Genomic DNA, 18426 nt, shown 5'->3' with positions numbered 1-18426 from the left:
GGTTCCTAGCTGGTGTCTTTTCACTGTGTCTTCACATGACAAAAGGGACAAGGCAGCCCTCTGGGGACTCTTTTATGAGGGCACTAATCCCATTCACGAAGACTTGGAGAATGGGAACTTGACCATCCTGGGCATCAGTGGACTCTTGATAAGAAGAGTTTAGAAGTGAGGTTAAAAATAAATAAAATAACGACGTCTGAGAAAGAGAGCCATCAGACATGGGAGATGGCATAGATACTGACCACTCTGCAATGTCCCATAGCAGGAACAATAATAATTGTGTTTCCTCTGCTAGTTAAAGAAGGTTAAAAATACTTGGCATGAGATTCTTTATCTTTGTCCTGTTAGTTGCTTTAACATTATAAAGTTTGGTTTAAAAGTTGCTGTGAACATCAAAAGGGATAAATGGGGGTAGAAAGGGAATGAAGCTCAGTGATGTATTTGCCTAGCAAGCATGAGGCTCTGGGTTCAATTCCCAGCAAACACACACACACACACACACACACACACACAGAAAAGGAAAGGAAAAAAAAAAGTGACCAAAAATCCCATGAGATCACCTATAGGTCATGAGTTACATATAAGTAAGGTCATCTCTGAAAATTAACAAAAATGATCCAAGGGCTGGGATTGTGGCTCAGCAGTAGAGTGCCCGTCTAGCACGGGTGGGACCCGGGTTCCATCCTCAGGACCACATAAAAATAAAGGCATTGTGTTGTGTCCATCTACACCTAAAATAAATAAATAAATAAATTTTAAAAAAAGATCCAAGATGCTTCTAATCTATCCATGTATCTACCTACCTCTCTTTCCATCTCCTAAGCACCAGTTTATTCCCTTCCTAGGACAGTCCCTCTTTTAGCAACCCATTTCCAGATAAAAAAAATTTTTAAGGGCACAATATTACTTTGGACCATCATTTTATTTCCATTATTATACTGCCCATGCTAGGCTTTCAATACACATTTTATTAAATAAATTAATGGAGAAAATTTTCTAAGAAATGTGTTTCAGAATATCAGCTCAGTTAGGATGCTTTCTATAACAAATAGAAAATACAATACAAATTAGTTTTTGAGGGAAGAAAACAATGGAATGATCTTATCACTGGATCTGGTTTCAAGTGAGGTTTGATCTAGGGCTCACATAAGGACCTGATTCTTAATCTTCATTCCTCAACTGTACTCCCTCAGTGTAGAATCTGTTTTCAGGGAGGTTTTGTTTATTATTCAGTGTTTGGTGTGAGAAGCAGAAAGTACTGTATGATAAGCAGAAAGATGAAGTAGGAAATTAACACTTCCGTAGTTGTTGGAAGGATTGATCAGAATGGAAACCAGGAGACTTACCTTCCACTGTGGCTGTGATCCCAAACACAGGACCCTTCCATTGCCAGTGCGGGTTTCTTTGCTGCCACCATAGATGTCCAACACCCTTAGAACACTAACAAGGGTATGAGGAGTTCAGCTCTTACAAAAGCCCCCGAGTGTCAGAGCTTACTCGTCAGTTTATCCTGCCACAGAAGGATAGCTTTATTCTCCTTTCCATCTCCCAAAACTTACATTGCTGTTCATCCATCATTGGCAGATCCCAACTTATATCCAAAACTTTAACTCCACAGAAATATGGAAATAATTGCTTAAACTTCCATACATTATAATTCAGGAGATGAAGAGACATTGAAGGGGATGAGAATAGAAACTTAAAAATTTAATAATATCTGGTACAGTACACCCCTTCTAACAATAACCTTTCAATCAATTACAAAATTGCCTCTCTGATGAATACAACCATTTTCTCCTTTGAATGAAAACATGCCCACCCCATCCCTTAAATCTTTATACCCATTACTGTGTTGTTCCTTCATCTTCTATTTTAGTCACAATCCATTTTAAGACATTCTAAATTAAAGACTATCTTATAAAATTAGCCATCAACAATAAATATTATATAAAATGAAACAGAGAAGCAAAAGAAATTCATTAACATATATAAAAACAAAGGAGAAAACTTGCATAGCTTCTCTGATTCTTTATTCTCTGCTCATAAGACCATAGTTGGTGTTTATAGCTTCCTGTTCCATGTTCCTTTTGCCCTCAGAGAACTTCCCTACTGATAGAGTGATATTAAGCTTCAATCCTCAAGGGTCTGAACCCATAGCAGTCCCACCTGTGATGGACAGGGGTAGTTTCCATTAACATTTATCACTAAATATGGAATTACCATGAGGAACCCCAGAGGAAGCCCTCAGTTGAAGACATACACTTCTACTGTGGCTCTCTCATCTCTCTCAGCTGTGGCTGTTAATTCAGGGAAGAAACCTGATGAGGGGTGATGGGAAATGAAGAAAAGGGCCAGGTGGGCAGCCAGACTCTAATGGAGTTTGACCCAGAGCTAGGTCAGCATTTCATTATATAGGTTTCATCATCAAAAGGTTATTTGTGGGAAAGTTTCAGCGAAGCAGGCAAATTGAAGGACACAGAACTGATGAGACATTAGGGTCATCTTGTTATGCTTCTCTGTCCCTGGGAGTTGGTGCCTGATAACTGCTGCATGCCTTTGCACAGAAACTCATCGGGTCGGCATCAACATAGCAACTGGTCCTTCTTGACCTGCACTTTGCACAGGCAGTTCGAGTGCAAACATGGCTACGAAAGAATCAGAAAGACCATGATTGAAATCATTGCTCTCCACACACTTCCTTGACCCCCTTGTGTAGCTGCAACACTATATGCCCTTGGTAAATGGTATCAATCATCCCTCCAGTTCAGCATCCCACCACCCCTTATTTTCTTGAAGAATGACGGCATGAGAAACCTGCAATGTCTGAATACATTTCAAGTTCTCCTTCAAGGAACTATGTGTCCCCTGGTGGATGAGAGCTCAAGGACATGGAAGCAGAGGCACTCATTTTTCACTTTGTGATTTGGTGTAATTGTGGTAGATAATCTTCTACTTCTATTGTTTCCTGGGGCCATGCATCCTAGCCAGGAAGGAGCAGCAAGTAGGTTTAGAGTATGTATTGCACCTGAAGGACAAAATACCTCCAACTTGCTAAGGGTTGTCTCCTACCTTGAGCTGTAACTGCATCTTCAACACTCCATACCACTCTCCTATAAGGCTAGCTGCACTGGGGCAACAGAGCTCATAAAAAAACCATTGAATCCCATAGTAGTCAGTATACAGCCTCACTGCTTTTTTTTTTTTTTTTAAAGGTCTCCTTAGTGAGAGATACTATGAAGGTGAACAAGGCATTAACAATGTCCACAAAGATGTGCTGGCACAGACATGGCTGGAAGGAAAAGCAAACTGAATAAATGTTTACTCCAAAGAATAAGGGGAATAATGTTTTACTCCAAAGAGGAAAAATTCCCTGCCCCCTCCATAATGAGAAGGCCCTGGTGTAACCAGTCTGCCACCAAATAGTTGGCTGGTCTCCCTTGGAGTGGGGAGTATTGCGATCCACACTGAGGGCTCAGTGTAGGTCTTTGCATATGGTGTTCAGAAGCCACAGTAGCTTTGATGAGAAGTCCGTCTTGACAAACTCACATTTCTGCTGCTGGTTAAGAGCCCCAGAGAGGCTGGGGCTGTAGCTCAGTGGTAGAGTGCCTGCTTCGCACATGTGAGGCACTGGGATGGATCCTCAGCACCACATAAAAATAAGTAAAGATATTGTATCCATCTACAATTAAAAAATATAAAGAAGAATAGTTTTTTTTTTTAAGAGCCTGGGAGTAGCTGGGGGGAAGACAGAAAAGTCTTGCTTACCTCCTTCCAAAAGCTTGCTTAGCCGAGGGTGCCTTTGGTGAACATTCACACACACACACACACACACACACACAAAACAAAACAAAACAAACCAACATACTCATACTTTGTCCAATTCCAAGATGGTTCACCCTCATCATTTTCCCCAGACCCCCTTTTCACCAGCCCTCTGATTTCATTCCTTCCAAATCTCTGAACATCACCTAAACGGCTAGCCATGGATCTGTACAAGCTACCAGAGGAAGGATGTTTGAATCTTCTTGGAGGACAAGGTTAGGGAGTGAGTGCTCAGGTTGAGCATTAACCCACTCTAATATTCTTGACTTCCTGAGTATTTCTGGTTTCTTTATCTGAATAACTTGGCATTACAATTTCTTTTAATGTGGGCTACCATTAAGTCTGGTTGCAGTAAACCAACTTGAGCAAACTCTTAAAACCATCTCCAGTACTGGAGCTAGCACATTGACTTCCTTCATGTTGTCTTTTCCTGGTTTTCTAATAAAAATTAAATAATAAATAATAAAAATTAGTGAAATTATTCTGTTGAATAAACTGTCTCTTTTTCAATAGATCTTTTCCTTATCCTTTTGGGTCATGGTAGCGTTTGATTCTAGTTCTAGGAGTGAAGACAGAGCTAGGGGTGGTGCATTTGAAGAGTCAGCACCTCCTTACAAAGTGACTACCATGGATTCTTCAAACCAGGCTGTGCCAGCCTGATCACTATGCTGGAAGGCCTGCAGAGACTACACATTGTGGGAGGGCCATACTACTAGGATTCACTCAATCTACTCAAATTCCCAGGGCGTCATTCTTTCCCAATACATACACTTCATGTTCACTCAAGAGACTAGATGAGGCTCCACATTAAATTAATATTGTAATTCTGCTACCTGCAGCAATAGACTCTGCATCTGATTTTTGCGACATTAGTTCTGGATCTATACGAAATAGGAGGTTCTTCTGGAAAAGTCACAATAGCTTGTATCCTGTGATCATGCTTGAGATTATGATTTTTATTTCTTAAAGTTCCCTTGGGGGAAGTGCTGAGGAGTGATATTGCCCAAAATATATTGTTATATTGTGGGCATGTATGAATATGTAACAATAAATCCCATTGTAATGTATAACTGTAATGCACCAATAAAAAACACGAAAAGAAAAAAAGTTATCTTGGGCAGTTCAGGGCCTCAGAATATCAGAAAACTTGTCCCTGCTGCTGCCAGTGCTGTTGTCACACCCATCACACACAAGCTGATGAACAGACTCTTTTTTTGAGAGCTTCTTTTTTTGTCATCTTGAAATGCTACAGAAAGATGGCTCTCTCTCTCTCATCTACCTTCTTTTTTTTAATATTTATTTTTAGTTATAACAATATCTTTATTTTATTTTTATATGGTGCTAAGGATCGAACCCAGAGCCTTATGCATGGTAGCATTCTACCTCTGAGACACAACCCCAGCCCTTTCTCCTCTACCCTCTAAACCTCCCACTAGAACTTCACATTTAGGGAGCTTAAACCTTGCTAAGGACCTAAGCCATAAGAAAAGTGCAGATTTCAGTTGCTGATACCCTGTAACACAGAGGCAAGTGGATGGACAGCACAGTATTTAATGTGCATTTGAGACCTATCTTGGGATCTCCCTGTCTCTTCCCAGCTAAGACACTGAGTGCAGACTCCTGGTTCTAATTCTAGCTCTCCTTCTTACTGGCTAACTTCTCTGTGCCTCAGACACATTTCCTCAACTGTTCAATGGGAGTAGTAATGGCACTCAGCTTGCGGTCCTGGTGTGAAGATATGTGCACCAGTGTTTGACACAAGGTAAATCCTCAACACCCTTTAAGCAGTGTCAAGGAGCGAATGCGACTCAAGAAAGTCACAGTCTATAGTGTGGACAAGGAAGAGGGATACTTCGATGGCTACAGGCCTGAGCTTGAACTAAATCCTGGCTTTGCCACCTACCAGAGTTAGGACCCGGAGTGAGTTACTCAATTTCTCCCAGTGTAAATTGGATCCCTTACTATCCACCTCCCTGGCCCCATCTCAAAGGTTGGTTTTTTAAAGAGTAAACAGGGCATCCATCCCAGAGCCCAGGGAGCGCCTAGCACGCCACGGGCTCTGCAGCACCTGGGGCCAGGAATCTGCCCGAAGCCCGGGAGGGGTGCGGGGCGCCACAGGAGCAGACCCTGGTGCCAAGCCCGCCCCACGACGCTCCGCGCACGCTCGGGACCGAGGTCAGTGGTCAGACCCCCCGCAGCCGCTGTGCGCTTGTGCGAGGGCTGACAGCGCTGAAGGCGGAGTCCGCCTGGGAAAAAGAAACCGATAGTCGATGGCCGGGAAACGGGCCGGCTGCGCCTGACTGCGGCGGAGCGGGGCAGCGCGCCGGCGGGCAGGCGGAGGTCCAATCGGGGCGCGGGTACGAGCCCGGGACCCGGAGCGGCTGGAGTCCTGCAGCCTACGTGCGGGGACCCTACCAGGATCTGGAGAAAGGATCCTGGGACGCAGCGGGACCCAGAGGCCGTTTCCTTCTCGCTAAGAATATCAGAGAAGGTAAGAGACCTCTCCCAGGCAGCGGATGTCGAGGGTGGAGTGGAGCGGATCGGGTGGAAAACCGACTGGCCCAATGACCCCACGGACAGCTGGGCAGTTTGGAGTCCTGGATTACCTACAGGTTGGCGAAATAATCGCTGGCTAAATAGCTCCTGCCTGGAGAGTTGCAATGATTTCCCAAATTGCCCCGCAACAGCCCGCTCTACCCCACTCCTCTCACACCGCAGCAAGCGAGTGTTCCCTAAGTCACAAGGCCACACTCACCTGCTCTGGCCCAGCCCGTCTCCTCAGAACCCGGTAATTGTTTATCAAGGCCCCTCAGGTGCCCCTTTCTAGCTACACTGACTTCCTTGCTGTTTCAGTTTCTTTTTCCTGAAAAGCTCTTCCCACAAGATACTTGCATGGGCCAGTTCCTTGCTTTATCTTACCTTCTTCCAGTACCAGCTTCACCAGGCGACCCTCTAGAAACAGCTTGTGTATAAGAGAGACGTCACTCCACCCGGGCTGCCCCCTCCAGTTTTCAATATAGTGCTTACCAACCTGCGACTTAAAAAAAAAAAAAATGGGTTGGTCTGTCATTTTTCCACTAGGAAGTTCACAAGAGCAGGTTGTATTCACGGCTCTGACCCCAGCACATAGTATAGAATATGTGCTTATTCAATGTTACATGAATGGTGATTCATAAATTCTCGGTTGAATTCCAGAATCATGAAACTTTATATCGCTCATGCTTTCTTTAGTACTCAAGAAAGAATGCCTTGCTAAACCGGGGGCGATGGCGCACACATGGAATCCCAGATGCTCGGGAGGCTGAGGTAGAAAGATACAGAGTTCAAAGCCAGGCTCAGCAATGGCAAGGCGCTAAGCAACTCAGTAAGAACCTGCCTCTAAATAAAATACAAAATAGCGCTGGGGATGTGGTTGAGTGCCCCTAAGTTCAATCTCTAGTACCCCCCACCAAATATTAAAAAAAAAAGAATGCCTTGCAAGATGGAAACTAGAGGATATACTATCTGCTGTCACTTAGGAAGTTAGGTAATGAGAGCTTGAATCAGGACAGGGGCTGTAGACATCTTTGAGAAGGAGAAATACTTTTGGTGACAGGGAAGATCATAAAGGCAGTTTGTTGGATATTTTGAGTTTAAAGTTCATTTAAGGTGTTCAAATGGAGTTGTTGGATAGAGACCTGAAACAGAGATGTTTATGAGAGATACATAAAGTTTAAAGTTAATAACATACAAATGATTGTTGAAATTATGGACATGCAAAAAAAAAAATGAAGAGAACAGATTTTTTTGTTTGTTTGTTTGCTTGCTTTTTTTGTTTTTGTTTTTGGTACTGGGGATTTAACCCAGAGGGGATCTGCTACTGAGCCATATCCCTAGCCTTTTCTATTTTTTATTTTGAGATAGGGTCTCACTAAGTTGGTTAGGACCTTGCTAAATTGCTGAGGCTGGCCTTGAACTTGTCATCCTCCTGTCTCAGTTTCCCAAGCTGCTGGGATTATCAGCATGTGCCGCTGCATCTGGCAGGAATAGGGTCTTCAGACCGTGTCAGCATTAATGCCTATGAACATTAAGAAGTGTTAGCCATGGAAGAAGGAGAATCACAAAAGAGTGAGAAGTAAGAGTTTAGCAGGGTTGCCCTGCAGTCTCTATAGGTGTACATACTTATTCTGGTGGTTTCATATAAATAGAATCATATATTACATGACCTTTCTCATCTGGCTTTTTTCTTTTTTTTTAATTTTAATATTTATTTTTCAGTTTTCGGCGGACACAACATCTTTGTTTGTATGTGGTGCTGAGGATCGAACCCGGTCCGCAGCGTGCGCTACTGCTTGAGCCACATCCCCAGCCCCTGGCTTTTTTCATTTAGCACTTTCTTGAAGTTCATCCATGCTATAGCATGTTGAAAGCTACAGCATTTTGCTAATAGTATTGGTTGTGAGGCGAGCCATTAAGATGATGCTGGATTGATTCAATTGTATATTAGACCTTTACTTGCCTCGGGCGCCCGCTACTTTGGAGTTCTGTTGAGTTCACCGACACAAAACACTTGTATGTACAAACAGGGAACTTTATTGCCTGAACTCCAACAGCACTCCACGCATACTCCCCGGGAACTCTGCCAACGCCACCCAGTGTTAAATCAGGTTAAACATAGCAATCTGAAACTTTATTCATTTCTTTATGGAGAAAACATTCAAATTCCTTTTTTCTAGCTTTTTTGAAATATACAGTTACATTGTCATTACCTATAGTCACCCTACTGTGTAATAGAACTCCAGAACTTCTCCCTTCTAACTAAAAATTAGGCCACATTGGTCAACCTCCCCTTATTAGCTTAACTTTTTGAGGGAACACCAAACTGTGTTCCTTAGCACTTGTATCTTTTACATTCTGTTCAACAATGTATGAGGGTTTCAATTTTTCCACATCCTGACCAACATTTTCATTCTCTGATTGTTATCAGTATTGAGGTGGATGTGAAGTAGTATGTAGTTGTGATGTTGAGCATCTTTTCATGTACTTCATGGCCATTTATATCTCCTTTGGAGAAATAGCTGTTCTAATCCTTTTCCTATTTTCTATGGATTTGTTTATTGTTTGTTTGTTTATTTATTTTTGTGGTACTGGGGATTGAACCCAGGGCCTTGTGCGTGCTAAGCAAGCACTCTACCAGCTGAGCTATATCCCCAGCCCTTGGGTTGATTTTTTAATGTTGAATTACAAGAATTCTTTATATATTCTTGTCAGATCAGGCGGGGGAGGCTTTATTGAGATATCTCTCCCGGGCGGAACTCGATCAGACCCACAGAGGGAACAGGGGAAGGGTCTGGTGGACGCTCTACTGGACTGGACTTTTATGGGGCTTACAGCAGGAAGGGAAGGGCTTGGGACAGGAAAAGGTGTTTCTAGGGTCCCTTGCCCCCTTGAAGTTGGTCAGGGGAGTTGGCTGAACTCCAGGATTGGCCAGGGGGGTCCTGTTGATTGACAGGCATTAGTCAGGAGATCTAGCTGATTGACAGGAGTTTCTGCCGGCATCTGATTGATGTTCTTTTCCCGTTCCGGCTGCTTTGTTCTAAGTTGTCACTAAGTCGCCACCAAATCGCGGCCACCGACCTAACAATTCTGGTTACCATATATATAAATTTAAAATATTCTATTCTGAAGATTATCTTTTCATTTGCCTCATGGTCTCCTTGTTACACAGAAGTTATTCATTTTGATGAAGCCCAATTTTTCTGTGTTTTCTTTGATTGCTCATACTTCTGCTGTCATAACTTAAGATTCTCTTGTCAAATATAGGATCATGAAGATTCACATCTATGTGTTTTTCCAAGAGTTTTATAGTTTTGGCTTCCTATGTATAAATTATATGTCTTTTAAACTTTGTTTATAATTTAAATCATGCTATCATTTTGGTCTACTGAGACCTGTAAACCTGGATCTTAATTTACCCATTGGGTAAATTGTCCTAAAATTGATTTCTGCAGATTTCAAAGGAGGAGTTTTTGCAATTTCATAGGGGAATCTATTTCTGTACAACAAAATCTTTCATGATTGTGTAAGCTTACTTATTCTATATACACTAAACCTTGCTCTCAACATCAAAAATTCGAATTTTACCTGTTCCTTTTTTAGCTTCATGAGCAGCTATACAGATTTGCATTTGACACTCAGTAGGAGCACAGAGTAGAGTGAAGAAGGAGGGCTCTCTTCTTTCTTAGCCAACTGAGTTTTTTTGTTTGTTTGTTTGTTTGTTTGTTTGTTTGGCAGTGCTAGGGATTGAACCCAGGGCCTTGTGCATGCAAGGCAAACACTCTACCAACTGAGCTATATCCCCAGCCCCCCGCTGAGTTTTGAAAGTAGAGTTTTTGGACAGATTAGCTTGATTGTATAGTCCATAGGAGAGAAAGAAAGATTTCAAAAGAAAGTTTTCTGAATTTCTGCGGGACCCCTGTGAGTCATACAGAGGAGAGTTTGTTCTAAATTGCACTGGGAAAATCAGATTAAATATGTTCTGTGAGGGCTGGAGTTGTGGCTTAGTGGTAGAGTGCTCACCTAGCACGCGTGAAGCACTGAGTTCTACTCTCAGCACCACATAAAAATGAAATGAAGATATTGTGTCCACCTACAACTAAAAAATAAATATTTAAAAAATATATGTTCTGTGAGTGTCACTTACTGAAACATCTCTTCCATTGCAGGTTACTGGGAGAAGAAATGGCAAATAGTATCTCACGAGGATTCTTCATAGAAGAACTTAATAAGTACCGTCAGAAGTATCAAGTAGTTCTTAAGTACCAAGAACTGGCTACAACAGGACCTCCCCATGATTTAAGGCAAGTTGCTATCAAACAAGAGAAGTCCTAAGGGCTTGTGTGGGGGTGTAGTTTAGTGGTAGAGCTTGTGCTTAGCATGAGTTCGATACTAGGTTTGATACCTACAGCATACATCCAGAAAAGGATATATCCTTGTAAATGTAAATTAGGACACTGGCAACTCTGGTGTAATTTTGAGGTCAATAATTCAGTTCTGTAGCAAAGTTGTCAAAGCGTTCTATGAGAATCCTCTTGACCTAAACTGGTGACCTCAGATGACTCTGGGAAAAAAAAAAAGAAAGAGGGTATAGCTTTTATGAGCTTCAAGAAGGTGTGCTGTTCTACTGTTTGGGGTGGCTGCTTACATTCTAAATAGAAGATAAGTTCAAACCCTTAAAGATAGTCACAGGAAGCCTGGTGATTGGACCACTTGTTCTTACACATGCATGAGTTGTATGTGAATATTCTCTTTGTAATTAGGTTTACGTTTCAAGTTATAATAGATGAGAGAAAATTTCCAGAAGCTGGAGGCAGATCAAAGCAGGAAGCAAAAAATGCTGCAGCCCAAATAGCTGTTGATATACTTAATAAAGAAAACAAGGTAGGAAATTGCTCTTTTCTTTCTCCTAGTAAAAGGGAACTTAACACATATATAGTATTTCTCTCTGTGAAAAAAAATACCTACATACATGGTAAAACCATTCACAATTTTCTTTATATTTTAGTTCAGTCTTTCCCTGTCTTCATCTTTGTAAAACCCTGGGAAATACATCTGGGAAAGAGTGGGCTAAGCTGGATAATGCCCAGTTAGAGTGCTAGCAGCAATCCAGCACTCAGAAGTTGGGCAAATGTGTAAAGCTGAGACGTGGTCAGGCAGAAATGAACTGACAGGTTGTGGGAAGAGTCCCCTCCAACTAATTGGGGGATATAGAAAGGAAAGAAGAGATGAAGTGCTTGTAAGGAGAATGATGTACATGGAGGGCAGATAATGGAGAACCAGCATAAATATAATTGATGTCCCTGAAAATGCAAACAGAGTAAATAGAACAGAAAAAAAAAAAAAAACTGTTGGGGCCAGAAGGGTAGCTCAGGGGTAGAGAGCATGCTGAGCATATGCAAGGCTCTGGGTTCAATCCCCAACACCCAACAAACAAACAAAACCATCTGAAGAGATTTCAGCATGAAATCTTTCATTTCTCAGGAAAGAAGGACGTGACTACCGATTAAAATAACTCACTGGATACAGGATGTTATGGTTTGGATATAAGGTGTCCCCCAGAAGTTCACGTGTGAGACAATGCAAGAAGGTTCAGAAGATAAATTTGGGGTGGGAGAGTCTTAACCCAATCAGTGAATTAATCCCCTGATAGGAATTAACTGAGTGGTAACTGAAATGGTGGGGTGTGGCTGGAGGAGGTGGGAATTGAGGGTGTGGCTTGGGGTACATATTTATATCTGGCAAGTGGAGACATCTCTCTCTGCTTCCTGATCACCCTGTGGCTTCCCTCTGCCACACTCTTCAACCATGATGTTCAGCCTCTCCTTGAGCCCTGAGGAATGGAACCTGCTGTCTATGGACTGAGACCTTTGAAACTCTGAGCCCCTAAATAAACTTTTCCTTCTCTACAATTGTTCTGGCCCTGTCTTTTAGTTACAGCAGCGAAAAAACTGACTAAAACATAGGAAAATACCAAGCCACTAAGAACAACAGTGATCCTGACAAATGTACTGAATTCTAGGGAGGAAGGAAGAATTCTACAAGCAATGAGGCAGAAGTTAAAAATACACAGAAGAAGAAAAATAACAAAGTGTGAAAATGAAAAGAATTTTGGTGATGTCCACCAGGAGACAGTGGAGCAATGGTTGTAAAATGAGACATGAATTCATTCACATGTGAGACAACAGAGGATCATTTTCATATACTTAAAATATTGGGAAAATTTAGCTTTCTTGAAAAAATTCTTACTTGAAGATGTCATCCTTTTAATCAAAATTGAAAATAACTAAGCAAAAATTATTATTAATAAGCTGAAATTATTATTAATAAGCTGAAAACTGAGTCAAGAAGTTTAGAAAATAAAATAGACTACCCTACCTTTGATAAGATTATTAAAGTAGAAAAACTTTGACCTGACCTTGTCAGATTGATTAAAAAAAAAAAGAATAAGGTTCAGATAACAATAGTGGGAATGATGCTATCATCTTAATCATTTCCATTAAGGTGTGATCCAGGATATATCTTTAATATGTTACCCTGTTTTTTGAGATTTAGAAAAGATAAGTGAGCTAGAGAGTGTTAGAGTACATTGCCTGATTAAACAAGAAAATTGACAAGATTTTGTTTTTTCTTAATGGCGTTATAAAAGGAAAATGGGTGAATTCATATATTACCTACCTACTGAGAGAGTAGATTTTAAGTGTTCCAACCACAAAAACAAGATAAGTATACATTTCAAAACATCATGTTGTATACCATGCATATACATAATTTTTGTCTATTCATTCCTTAATTTAAAAAGCCTTTTTTAGGGGGTAGAGCTATAGAGTTACCTCTATCTTTAACAAGGGGATATCATTAATACCATCTAAGATGTCTTTCAGATTGTGCACTTAGTAATTGAAGGGTAAAATAAAGGGTAAAATCTTTGTTATAATTTATATGAGACAAGTTTTTTTTTTTTTTTTTATTCAGGCAGTTAGTCCTTTATCCTTGGCGACAACAGATACTTCAGAAGGATCATCCACTGGGAATTATATAGGACTTGTCAATAGGATTTCCCAGAAGGAAAAACTAAATGTAAATTATGAAGAATGTGAATTGAGGGAGCAGGATCCCAAAAAGTAAGCTGTAGTTTGGTTTTTCCTTTTATTTCATTGTGTCTCAGCATATAGTGGGCTTATTTTCTTGTATAATTTTCAGAAATATTTGTTCTTATATACTTTTCAGAAATGTTTGTACTTCTGCATGGAAGGTTCAATAAGCAACTGGATATCTTTTTTTTTTTTTTTTGAGACCCTTTCTCACCTTGTTACCCAGGTTGGTAACACAAACACACACACACACACACACAGGGTGTAGTATTGTTTGTGGTTTTAGGCATCTACTGGAGTTTTTGGAACATATCTTCCATGGCTAAGAGAGGACTTCTGTATTTCTGAGATGTATCTGAAGGTTAGTCTGTTATACAACTCAAGAGTACAGGGTGCTCCTGCTTGAGCGATGTGGGGTTCTTCCCATCCCTGAAATCATGGTGACAGTAGCTATGTGAAAATTGCTCTGTCACATGTCTAGAATGACTTTTCAACATTGTCAGATTAGGGAGCTATTTGTCTAGGTGTTTGTCCCTAAAATTTGATTAAATGGTCAAATACCATGTATCAGAAGGAATGGTTTTAGCCTTAGACTTGAAGGGAACAGATTTGAGGGATATGCTGAATGAACAAATGGATTAGAGACTGAGAGTTACTAAGAACATCACCAGTGAGCTAGGACCTGTGTAAGTGGGGATAAAGGATGGATTGGAACTGAAAGAGTAGAAAGTAAATGTATATAGGGCGATTGTATCGCAACTGCAACCAACTAGTTAAACGAAAAAGAAGAGAACCCAAGTGGCAAATAGTCCAAACTGTCACTCAGGATACTGTCCTATGAAGTGACTCCACTGTTTGCTTTTTACTCTGAAGAATTTCAGACCAGAAACAGGAAGAGAAAAACTCAGTAGTATTATTGGAATGAAATAGGCAAAAGTGAATTAGGTGGGTCAATCTCAATAATTGTGACTATTTTTGTGTAGCTTGCCTTTTCACTTTCTTCCAATTAAGCACTCCTACACCAGGTACCAAAAGAGAGAAGTCTATCTGGGGGTACTGGATGAGATGGGAACTATAGAAATGATCCCATCACTCAGCCCAGCTCTTTAATTCAGGGTGTAGTGGGATGACTCATCCTGGTTGGGTGTGTTTCCTTCTACATCCTTCAGTTGAAATAAAAAGTTAAAAAAATGCAAATACTGGAGTAATTTTATAGTAATATATAAAGTAACTCCATGATATGTAGTGCTGTGTTCATTGCTTTGCCTTTAAAAATAGTTCTTAAAACTTGGAATGGAACCACCATTTGACCCAGTTATCCCACTCCTTGGTATATATATACCCAAAGGACTTAAAATCAGCATACTACAGTGATACAGCCACATCAATGTTTACAGCAGCTCAATTCACTCTAGCTAAGCTATTGAAGCAACCTGGGTGCTGTTCAACAGATGAATGGATAAAGAAAATATTGTCTACATACACAATGGAATGTTACTCAGCCATAAAGAAGAATGAAATTATGGCATTTGCTGGTAAATGGATGGAACTGAAAACTATCATGCTAAGTGAAATAAGCCAGTCCCAAAAAACCAAAGGCCAAATGTTCTCTCTGATACATGGTTGCTAACACACAATAGTGGAGTGAGGGGTGGAATAGAAGTTCATTGGATTATACAAGGGGAATGAAGGGAATGAATTGGGGATGAAAATAGGAAAGACAGTAGAATGAGTCAGACATAACTTTCCTGTGTTCATATATGAATACATGACTGGTGAAACTCTACATCATGTACAACCACAGGAATGGGATCCTAATTAGAATAAGTTATACTCAATGTATGTAAAATATGTCAAAATACACTCTACTGGGCTGGGGTTGTAGCTCAGTGGTAGAGTGCTTGCCTAGCATGTATGAGGCACTTGGTTTGATTTGCAGCACTACATATAAATAAATAAATAAATAAATAAATAAAAATGTCCATGGATGACTAAAAACTATAACAAAAATACAATCTACTGTCATATATATCTAAAAAGAACAAGAAAATTTAAAAATATGTATCATTGTTCACAATTTTTTTTTTGGTCAGGGATTGAATCCAAAGGCACTTAACCACATCACCAGCCCTTTTTATTTATTTTTTATTTCAAGACAGGATCTCACTAGGTTGCTTACAACCTCACTAAGTGGGCTTCAAAACTGTGTTCCTCCTGCAACCTCCTGAGCCCAAGATGCTGTGATTACAGGCATGCGCCACCATGCCTGGCACCACAAATGTCTTTGCATCTCATATGAGGGGAGTGTGGATTTTGGTATTAAAAAGATCTACACCATGGGGGATTTTCATTTTTGTGCATATCAGCAGGTAGCACAAAATGCTGATGTTAGCACAAGATCTGTGTTCTATTCATCCTCCCACAGGCTGTAGCACGGGGACCTCAGAGCTTCTCCTTGTAGAAATCCCCTTTTGTTTACTGCTTTTTCTTTCCTAAATCTTTGGGCCTTTGAGGAACTTTTAGAAATCATCACTTGGTACCTTTGTGTAAGATCTTTCAATGAAGCAACAAAGAATTAGAAGTTGCTTGGAAAATGTGAGCGGAGATGTCAGCCAGTACTGGTTATTCAGACAAAGTGACCAGCCATCTTACTGAAGGTTTAATTATATAAGATAGGAAATATAAATCTAGCAAATAAATTAGTATTATCTTACTATGTGATTTTTTTTTCAAATCGTAAGTTCAATTTACTATTTTTTGGATATTTGGATGAATACTCTATCATTTCTCCTAGATTTAAGTATCAATGCAAAATTGGGAAGAAAGTATATGGTATCGGTATAGGTTCCACTAAGCAGGAAGCAAAACAATTGGCTGCTAAATGTGCACTTCAGAAACTATCAGAAGAAACCCCAATGGTATGTACTGCCATTAGATTTAATTTTTTATGTTTTAAAATTTCTTCTGAGGTTGAGGTTGGATTGTATTTACAGAATGCCAACATAGCCAGTTGCATAGTAATTGAATCCTCGGTTCTGTGTCCCACCACAGGGGCCACACGCGGCCCTAAGGGATAAAAGTTCTGAGAGCAATTCAGGGTTGTTTTTTAAATCCAGATCAAACATGCATCAAAATTATATTTCTCTTATAATAGTTTATGTCTGTGGATTTGGTGAACCCGGGGGGAATGCAAGTAATATTTGTACCCTGAGGCTGAGTTACTGGGGTAATAGTTGTAGGCTGAGGCTGAGTTAGTGGGGAGAAGGAACTTAGTTGTATTTAAATTAAACGCTGCTTCTTGTTTCAGAAAACTGACCTAGTACCCTCTGCCGCTTTTGTCAGTCCTGGTAATGTCAATAACTGCGGAAGCACAGGAAGCACAATGAGCTCATCGTAAGTTTGGGCAAATAAACGGTGATATTTGCATATTCAAATTGCTGTGTAAGAGCTGGGGCTGTAGCTCAGTTGGTAAAGTGCTTTCCACAGCACGTTCAAGGACTTGGGTTCCATCCCCAGCACTGCAAAAAAAAAAAAAAAAGAAAAAGAAAAAGAAAAAGAAATTGCTGCTTGAAAGAGCAATTTTTTATGAAAAATATTTTAAAAATATTTATTTTAGTTGTTGATGAACACAATACCTTTATTTTATTTGTTTATTTTTATGTGGTGCTGGGGATTGAACCCAGTTCCTCATGCATGTTAGGTGAGTGCTCTACCACTGAGACATAACCCCAGCCCTTATGAAAATTTTTTAATATTTAAGGAAAATTTACGGAAAGAGGTGACTGGTTTAAAAAGAAGAATTCAGCCCCCAGGGGTGGCCCACACCTGTAATCCCAGCCCATGGGGATTATGATTTCAAAGCCAGCCTCAGCAATGGCAAGGCGCTAAGCAACCCAGGGTGACCCTGTCTCTAAATAAAATACAAAATAGGGCTGGGGATGTGGCTCAGTGGTTGAGTGCCCCTGAGTTCAATTCTGGTACCAAAAAAAAAAAAGAATTCACAGACTAATAGTTACTCTTTTCTTTTAGTTTGTCTGAGCCACTCTCTGAAAAGGACTCCTCATCAGATGACTGGACAAACATTCAGAGCAGTGAGAATTTAGACAGTTCTGGATCTTCTTCTATGGTATAGTATTAGTCTCTAATATTTTTTTCTTGTATGTTTCCTCATTTGAAAGTGAAGGATTCATATGTTTTCTTTCATACATGGAGATAGAAAGAGAAAGGAAAAGAAAGGTGGGGAGGCGGATCTCATGAAAATCAAAGGGAGATCAGTAGAAGAAAGAGATGGGGTGCGGGTGGAGGGAATGGTGGGAGAAAATGCTGGGGAGTGAATCTGACAAAATTATGTAGTTATATTGTGTGCATATACGATTGTGTAACAAAAAATCCCATCATTATGTACAAGCATAATGCACCAATAAAAAAATATGGAAAGAGAAAAAAAAATGACCTTCACGCCTGGGGTTGTGGCTCAGCGGTAGAGCGCTTGCCTAGCACATGTGAGGCCCTGGGTTCGATCCTCAGCACCACATAAAAATAAATAAAAATAAAGGTATTGTGTTCAACTACAACTAAAAAATAAATATTTTAAAAAATGACCTTCACTAAGCCACAAAATTTTTATGTTTTTGTCTCAAGTTCTCATGCTAAATAATACTATTTAGCAGCCTTTTGATTCTTTTTTTATTATTATTTTAATATTATTTTATTACTGGGGCTGAGTTGTGGCTCAGTGGTAGAGCACTCACCTAGCATGGGTGAGGCACTGGGTTCAATTCTTAGCACCACATAAAGATAAATTGTGTCCATCTACAACTAAAATTTTTTAAAAATATATTATTTTATATTGTTTTTCAAAATATTTTATTTTTTTTATTAACCTTCACTCCTCACATGGAAAATTCTTTCACATTTCACTCCCATTCTTCCTACTCAACTTGTGTTTTTAAACATTCCTGTGATCTTATTTTTT

At 40.1% G+C, this 18426-nt stretch overlaps 1 protein-coding gene across 3 annotated transcripts in view; it reads left to right on the top strand.

Annotated features, from left to right (window-relative positions):
* The first annotated feature begins 6175 nt into the window (after positions 1-6175).
* The window catches only part of Eif2ak2 (eukaryotic translation initiation factor 2 alpha kinase 2), a 36603-nt gene continuing 24352 nt past the window's right edge, over positions 6176-18426 (top strand). For all 3 annotated transcript variants that reach the window (XM_058578461.1, XM_046441649.2, XM_046441648.2), the window contains exons 1-7: positions 6176-6313; positions 10527-10661; positions 11121-11241; positions 13333-13481; positions 16246-16369; positions 16759-16844; positions 17481-17577. In XM_058578461.1, coding sequence (XP_058434444.1) covers positions 10543-10661; positions 11121-11241; positions 13333-13481; positions 16246-16369; positions 16759-16844; positions 17481-17577 — 696 coding nt within the window. In that variant the 5' untranslated portion in view covers positions 6176-6313; positions 10527-10542. The remainder of the gene's footprint in view (positions 6314-10526; positions 10662-11120; positions 11242-13332; positions 13482-16245; positions 16370-16758; positions 16845-17480; positions 17578-18426) is intronic.

The sequence above is a fragment of the Marmota monax genome, unplaced genomic scaffold (assembly GCF_021218885.2).
Source record: "Marmota monax isolate L192 unplaced genomic scaffold, Marmota_monax_Labrador192_F-V1.1 WCK01_AAM20220418_F8-fsc00010, whole genome shotgun sequence".
Taxonomy (NCBI): Eukaryota; Metazoa; Chordata; class Mammalia; order Rodentia; family Sciuridae; genus Marmota; species Marmota monax.
The sequence above is the reverse complement of the archived record's forward strand: the minus strand, read 5'-3'. Positions and strand labels throughout refer to the sequence as shown.